We start from the raw sequence: 8,429 nt of genomic DNA on the forward strand, positions 1-8,429 counted from the left end.
GACAGTTCGGTTGCGGTCGAAGGAACTTCAAATTCCCCATCTGTCCAAATCTAGACGGATTGGAAAAAGATCAATCTGCAACCATCCGCTCGTTATCACACATCAATCCAAAATGCAGTAGATCGATTCGACTCGATCAGTTTGGGCGGATCGGAATATCCATTGCTCACCCTTATTATGTACCATTTTTTTAATAGGACACAATGACTCTGTAATTAAATTACATTTTAGCACATATAACTATAAAATTAAACATATTATATATATATATATATATATATATTGTTGATATTAACGCAATTTTAAAATTAATTAATCATTTGGGGTGTCACATAAGATCTCTAATATTAAGATTTTATAAAATAAACAATATACAATATTTTCATAATAGTTGAAATCCCCCAATATTTTCACAGAGAAATTTTAAAAATTTTAAAGAAATTTCTTCGAGGGATTTTAACTAATAAAAAAAATATTGAACATCTTCTACTACCCAAAGTTAGAAAATGATGTTTCACTAATTTTTTCTATATAATATATATTACATCTTTTAACTTAATATTATCATAATAATAATTTCATCCCTCAATTATGAGAAATTCTAATATACACCCCTTTAAAAAAGATATATTATACGCACCTTTAGTTATGTCACTTTTTTCTTTAATTATGATATTATTTTAAGTATAATTTATGAGATTTTTAATCATATCTCATGTTATAGTTATGTTAATTTTTTTTTTAGTTGTGAATAAAAAAATTATTTTTTTAATTATAAGGTAGATGGTTTCCCTCAATTGTACCACTCGGAAGAGTTGATCAACAACCCAACAAGCATCCAATCCAGGTAGGAATGTGCAAACAGTCCAGGAGAACCACACACATCAGCTAACTAACAAGATAAATACACAAAACAAAAAACCAAACCACCAGACTTACTGAGCAATACAAAAACATAGATAGCATAGAAAAAGAAAAAAGATACATCTATATATAATACAATGCAAATTGCATTCATGCAAATGCAGATTCTACCTACCCACCACCACCACAACCACCACATCTCCTCAATCCCTCTCCATTCACCTCTCCGTCTCTCCACCACCAAACCCCCCCGAAACGTCGCCGTTTCTGCTCAATTTCCGACCATCAACAACAACAACGACTACTCCGTCTCCGACAGCGATCTCGAATCCCGAGGATTCAACCTCCGGAGCTCGGCCTCCGACCTCAACATCGACCATCTCAACTCCGTCTTCGTGGCGGTCGGGTTCCCGAGGCGTGACCCGAACAAGATCCGAATAGCGCTTGAAAACACCGATTCTCTGGTTTGGATCGAGTACCAGAAGACGAAGAAGCCTGTGGCGTTTGCTAGGGCTACGGGGGATGGGGTGTTTAACGCCATCATATGGGATGTGGTGGTGGACCCATCGTTCCAGGGGATTGGTTTAGGGAAGGCTGTCGTCGAGAGGTTGGTCACCGAGCTGTTACGGAAAGGGATTACCAACATTGCGCTGTATTCGGAGCCCCGGGTTTTGGGGTTTTATAGGCCCTTGGGTTTTGTTTCGGATCCGGATGGGATTCGAGGTATGGTGTATTCCACAAAACCGAGAAAGAGGAAATAAAAAAATTTATGTTTAATTTTGAAATTGATTTAAAATTTTCATTATTGAAATATTTGAATTGTGTAAAAATGCTTTTTTTGGCATAAATAAAAATGCATGTTTAATTGCATGGTTTCATGTCATAATGTCATGTCCGTACGCCATGACTTATTGACTTATTTAAATCTCATCACATATTTTCTTTTATACACATTTTAAAATCAAAAATCAAAAAAAAGAAAAAAAAAGTTGACTTTTTTTTTGGGGAAAATTAGTCTAGGGTCCCTCTCCCACTTTTCGTAATGGAAGAGATCCACAAAACTATTTTTTGATGTCTAAGGTCCCTAAACATATATCAGAGAAATTTGACTCTTTGTCTTGTCTCTCTAAACATATATCAGCTCAGCTCAGCTCTATTTTCTCCAAATGTCTCAACTCTCTCTGCTCCTATTATGTTTTTTTCATTTGCATCCAAAATCTCAACTTCACACACTCTCTCTCTTCCGACGGCCTCTCTCTCCTCTCCCTAAAATCCGCCGTCGATCACGGAGGCACTGACGCATTCTCCGACTGGAATGAAGGAGCTTGGAACCCTAGTCTATCTCCGGCGACGGAATCGGACTTCTGGTCACCATTGCCGCGGAAGAGATCGTCGGAGATGATCGGAGACGTCGGAGATGGAGTTCCCGGGAAGGCTTTTAGTTCTGGGTCTCTAGTTTGGTTAACCGGTGGTCATCAACTTCAGTTTTATATCTGTAAGAGAGCTAAAGAAGCTCAGATCCATGGAATTGTGACTCTGGTTTGTATTCCCACTTCTTGTGATGTTCTTGAAATGGTTTGTTGGCAGGCACTGATAATTAGTATCACAGCAAGTCATAGCTCAAAAACAAAGTGGAAGATTTGAAATCACAACTTCAAATTCAAGACTCTAATAATTGTACCAACAGTAAGAAGATGAAGATGGAAATGGCGGATGCCACTGACACTAGGTATATATCTTTGGTTGTTCAAATTTCTCCTATGGACCAAATCAGAGAATTTCTCTAGACCAACCTAGAGAAAATTCGACTAGAGTGAATTTCTCTGAATTGAATTTTCTCTGGTTTGGACTAGAGAATTTCTCTGGATTAAATTGAATTTTCTCTGGTTTTGGACCAAAGAATTTCACTGAATTGAATTTTCTCTGGTTTGGACCAGAGAAATTCTCTGGATTAAATTGAATTTTCTCTGGGTTTGGACCAAAGAATTTCACTAGATTGAATTTTCTCTCGATTGATGTTGAAGAACCTTAGACATTATAAAAATATTGAATGTCCTTTATGCTATAAAATCATAATATCAGGGACCTTAAAAAAAAACCCCATTTTTTTTTTCCTACTTTTAAAAATAGCCCAAAATCTAATGCAGAAAGATTGTGAGTTTGGGATCCAGCTTACTCACATTTTTATTTTTATACTATTAATGAACTTTTTAAAAAATTTGATCACAATTTTTTACTTTCTAAATCTCTCTAGTATAAAAGTATTTTTTTTTTAAAAAAAAAAAAAAAACTTTAAAATGTTAACTAAAATTTTCTTTTAAAACAGCCAAAAAAAAAAAAAGATTGTTTATTGGTCTTTTAATGGATTGTCCCCCCCAAATTGCTATTTTTTTTTTAAAATTTTATGAACCGTCTAATTAAATAGAATCTAAAAATGAAAAGTTTTTTTAAAAGAACTTAAATTTTTTTGACTAAAACTGGAAAAAAAAAAATTAAATTACTAAAAAATTCACCCCTAAACACACCAATTTAACCATGTTCTTCCATACACCATAATTGGATCCCTGTAACAATCTCGGTTGATCTGTAGATCACCACATGAGTGTTACTATTAAACACTTCATTTATTATTTGGACCGTTCATACTTATACAAAATTCCATTTTAGTCCCTCCTCTAATTTTTAAATGATGTTATAAGATTAGACCCAATTATAACTTGATTCAAAGTCCAACGAATCGACTGGTACAATTAAAATGTTAGGAGGTAAAATGAAATTAGGCGTAAAGTACAAGAGTACAAAATGCAACTTGCCTTTCATCATTTCTGGCATGGGCGGTATGCTTCAAAAATAAGTCTAACCATCACACCTTTCAACTAGTAAGATACTAGAGTCCAAAAATGACTTTTTTTTGAAAATTAAAATTTGAAAACGAAAACACAATCAAACAAGCATATGAATTTGCAGCCAACATTCTTTTGCTTTCAAGACTGCAGTGAGAAACCTGACTGCTGAGGAGCAATGCACAACATGTGAAGGAAAGAAATGCAAATCTGAATTAAGGCCTCTCTTGAAATTTTTTATCATCACTTCTGGTAAAATTCCTACACACACACACTACATGTAAATGGTGGAGAGTCTCAGCTCAAAATGGTAACGCAGTCCGCTTAAAAAGAGTCACATATGAAAGCACTGCTCGCCTTCCAAGTTACAACATACATACATACCTCTCTTTTCATAAGAACTGAACAATACAATCAGTCACATTGGCAAGTGTTCACCGAACTTCATGCTATGCTGCTCACCTACCGTGCCCAGTAACAAATGAAAAAGTGTCGAACTCATGGTCAAAGCAGTGTGAGGATCTACAAGGATGCACCACAAAGTAGAACACATGCTCCCATTTATTATTCAATTGAAAACCTCAAAATGGAACGCATTTCCTGCCAAACAGAGACAGAGGTAGTGTTAACATTAACGATTACTAACTCACTTCTACCACAATATGATTCAAAGAGCATAATACATTAGACATGAATAGGCACCAATATTTCACTACAATCACATTTCTTTAAAAAAAAAACATTTTGGACTTGAAAATCTATTGCAAATCAATACATGGAAACTCATAACCCAAAAGAACTAAATACCAAAGTATAGGACTATAAACTAGCATCCAACATATCCATTGCACATATCACAAACTGGACTAGTTATCTTTGGGCTTTAAACCTAATTATTCCACTTCAACTTCTCTAAGCCTATTCATACATTAAGCCATTAGCAAATTATCATAGGGTATTGTGCTTTTAGTTTTAAACATTTTCAGTAGTTTTAGTAAGACTGCCACTGCGTGACATGCTCTTGTTATCTCTCAAACACTTCTTTTAATACATGTTAGTAGCTTATCTTTCCTATCTTAGAAAAAGTAGCTTATCTTCAAAGAGTCTACTTTTTGAAAGGTGCATGTACACCAAGTTATTGAGGAAATTGTGCTCAGATGAAAACCCTTGAAACCAATTTAGAAAGATAATCATGTTTTATATTATCAGCAACAACACAAATAAAAAGAGACGAGTTACTCAAAGAAAATGTTATAATATTTAAAAATTAAAATTATGAAACTAGTATTTCAATCTTCACAACTAATTCTTAGTTGACAATTCTTAATTCACCTTGCAAAAATAGAGAGAAATTTAACTTGGCTGTCACACAGATTGATGATCATGGGACAGCTCCTATTCTCCTATATCCCTTCACGTGCCTACTTCTCTCATGACTCATCTGAATCAAAGTTCTAAGGTTTCTCCTTTCAGCAAAACAAGGATAGATCTTTTTTTAAAGGGTAAATTACACTTTTCACCCCTGTACTATACACTGAATCCCACTTTGGTCCCTCATTTTTCAGTTGTCAGTCAACCCTTTACACACCCAGTCAAGTTGAGGCATTTTTAGGATCAAATGTAATCTTCTTCTTCTTCTTCGCCCCTAAAAATGCCTTATGTGACGGTCATATGACATTTTCATTAGCAAATTTAACACCAAACTAACAAAAGGATATTGCAACATGACTGAAAGTGCAAGAAGTCAACTGTTACAGCTGAAAAATGAGGGACCAAAGTGGGATTCAGGGTATAGTGCATGGGTGCAAAATGTAATTTACCCTTCTTTAACTATCAACACTTCAACCTAAAAATTCTGGTAGAAACCCCATTTTAAAGTCCATCAACATTAGGCAGCTTCTTATCACCAATGGAAAAGAAACTAAAAGGTTGAATATCTGGCGGCATATCCGAGAGGCCAAGACCATACACTCCTCAGGAGATATTGTAGTGTCTAAACTTTGCAATTAACTTTTATATTGAAAACATAAGAAAGAGAAAGAAGGGAACAGGGATGTCAAGGATATTTTGCCCTTGCTAACTTTTTTTTGTGTACGTTTGTTTTACTGAAGTTACACCTTGCTGCAATTTGTATTCTAAGATCAAAATGAACTCCAATAATGAAGTTCAATTAAATTATTAGTTTTATGTTCTAAATCAAAACTACATAGGCAATGATTTTTGGTTGCGTCAATTGAGGGAGGGAGGATGACAACACCATTCCGGTGATGGTGAAGAATGACACTGCAACAATAGCAGTGTAGATGTCAAAGACGGTAGCACCATAGCAATCATTTGTCAATGTGTGTGTAAGACAACATTGAAGAAATAATAATGTAGTGTGAGAGCAGGTTGGCATTGTGGCAGTGGCCATGGTATGTATCACATGGAAAGTTGAATGTACACCAAGTAGGACAGAATATGGAAAGCTTGAGTTGGTTTCAAAAGGTTGTGATCTGTGGCTTTGTATATGTGATAATGTAGATGTGGCATTCTACCTTCCTTCCCTTTGTTCCTCTAAAGCTAAAACGCATGAACACCTCTAATTTTAAGAAGATGTCGTGTATATGTTGAACACTTGTCAGACATGCCCTAGGCCCCAAGTCTCCAACACGTGTTGATCAAGTGTTCAAATGTTTTCTATTATTAATTTTTAATATTCTTATATTGGACTATATTTGAACATTAGGTGATAGATGTGTCCATAGCATGGACACACATGAAACACACCACAAGTGTATAAAGAAAATAACTTGAGTACCAATTATTAAGATTTTTTTTGTTTTCACGTTTCTCTTCCAATATATAGAAATTACTTTGATATAATAAATAAATAAACGCATTTGTAACATAAAATTTCAAAAAGTTTATTTTTTTCATGTATGTATAAAAAAAAAAAATAATACACATCAAGTTTAGTTCCTATTGGATGGATTACTTTCATATGTATAAAAACATTTATATTTGTTAGTTGTTGTGTAATTGGGTCATTGCAATGTTGCGACCTAATTTAAAAAATAGAATAAATCCGTGTTGGCGTAAGTATCATGTTGTAACCATGTCCCATATCTTTTTAGTTTACTCTACCAAACTTTCTCTTCTCACCATCTAATTGATTACTGGTTTTTTTGCATCCACGTATTGTTAAGTTTATAAAAAGAAAAAAAAAAAAAAAACAATTAGGAGGTGTATGTAAGACATGTGGAAAAAACAGCATACGAAAATAACTGTATTCTAGTGTGGGAGAGGGAACCAAACGCATGAGTAAGAACTGAAAATGTAGAGTCATCTCTGGAAAGAAAAAAAAAAAAGAAGTAACTAAAAAAATAAGAACCAAGAACAAATATTTCTTAATGCTAAAGAAACACAAGTAACCAAGCATAGCAACTGTCTAAGGTCGGTGTATTTCCATCCAAATTCCCAGTACTATTCAAAACAGAAATAATAAAACCACCAAATTACACCACAACAGTTCAAATGAAAAGCCCAGTGCATAGGAATCCAAGGCATCATTTATCAATTGAACAATCAAAAGAACAAACTAACTCTTATACCCAAAAGCTTCCAGATATTAAAAGAGAGACAACTGTGCTATCCCATTTTGATCCAGCAAAGAAGGGTTTTTCTCTGAAACAAAAATGAGCGTAATATAATAATAATAACCCTAAAACAAACACAAATTAGATGCAGAAACCAATATGATCACATTCGTACCACAAAAATCCCAAAGTTAAAAAGCACATATAACTTTATTGAAAGGAAAATGGCCTCAAACAAACCCACCAACAAAAAATAATAATATGCCTCTTTATTTTTTGCATTTTCTCAAGAAAATCTGAGATCAACGTATTACAACAAAACTAACAATACAAGTAGCTGAACAACGATATTTTTTTTTTTTTTTTTTGGAACAACGAAATTAACAGCCTAAAACATTGAAATTTAAAAAATTCTTGAAAACCCACAAAGTAACAGTGTTCTAAATTTCGAAAATTGATTTAATTTTACCTTGGGTTTAAGAGACGTCCTTGGCGTTGTGCAAGAAAGCAACAGAGCAGAGGATTGAAGCAATGAAAGCGAAGATCCCCAACCCAATTACCAGAGAAACCCCTGCTACTACTAGGTCCATTAAGCACTGCACACTCACTCCTATCACCAACATTATTGCCTTCTCTCTCTTCTGATCCTCTATATGGTTTTGTATCTATACTTGCAATTCGCTCCAAAACTGGACAATTGAAATGGGTTATTAGGTTTCTCTACATCACCATATATATATTCATACACACGTGTTGATCAATAGCAGTGAGAGAGAGAGAGAGAGAGAGAGAGAGAGAGGGGTGGTTACATAATCAGCTGACAAGGTCATGGATATTTCTGGGCTCATGTATGGAGCAAGGATCCCATTGCATTATTTCCTACTTGAAAGGTTATTGAGCCTACTTTTAGTCTCAATTTTGATGATACGAGCAGTTTATATTTTAAAATTTATTCAATGTATCATATTTGTAAAAAAATTAAATTGATTGGATATTAGAAAGTATGTGTTCGGAAAAATCAAACTAAAAATTATTTTTTTTTAAAAATTTAATAAATAATTTTTTGAATACATGCTTTTTGATATCCGATTAATTTGATTTTTTACAGGTATGATATACTAAACAAATCTTAAAATATGAACGG

The 8,429-nt window shown here is 34.1% G+C and overlaps 1 protein-coding gene and 1 non-coding gene across 2 annotated transcripts; one reads left to right on the forward strand and one right to left on the reverse strand.

Moving 5' to 3' along the window:
- The first annotated feature begins 875 nt into the window (after positions 1-875).
- Positions 876-1,649, forward strand: LOC114268185 (Acyl-CoA N-acyltransferases (NAT) superfamily protein). The gene has a single exon (XM_028209298.2). The coding sequence runs from the start codon at positions 1,002-1,004 to the stop codon at positions 1,623-1,625; it is 624 nt and encodes a 207-aa protein (XP_028065099.2). The 5' UTR covers positions 876-1,001; the 3' UTR covers positions 1,626-1,649.
- A 2,248-nt stretch (positions 1,650-3,897) lies between these two features.
- LOC114268184 (uncharacterized) lies at positions 3,898-8,179 on the reverse strand. The gene is made up of 2 exons (XR_003631165.2): positions 7,755-8,179; positions 3,898-4,307 (listed from the first exon to the last, which is right to left on the reverse strand). It is a non-coding gene; the product is annotated as an uncharacterized LOC114268184 (transcript).
- Between the last annotated feature and the right edge of the window lie 250 nt (positions 8,180-8,429).

Source organism: Camellia sinensis, chromosome 10 (assembly GCF_055761805.1).
Source record: "Camellia sinensis isolate YWXY chromosome 10, ASM5576180v1, whole genome shotgun sequence".
Classification (NCBI taxonomy): Eukaryota; Viridiplantae; Streptophyta; class Magnoliopsida; order Ericales; family Theaceae; genus Camellia; species Camellia sinensis.

What these genes read in the sequence shown, in the direction of transcription:
- LOC114268185 (XM_028209298.2), top strand. Translation starts at nt 1,002, where the DNA reads ATGCAAATTGCATTCATGCAAATGCAGATTCTACCTACCCACCACCAC.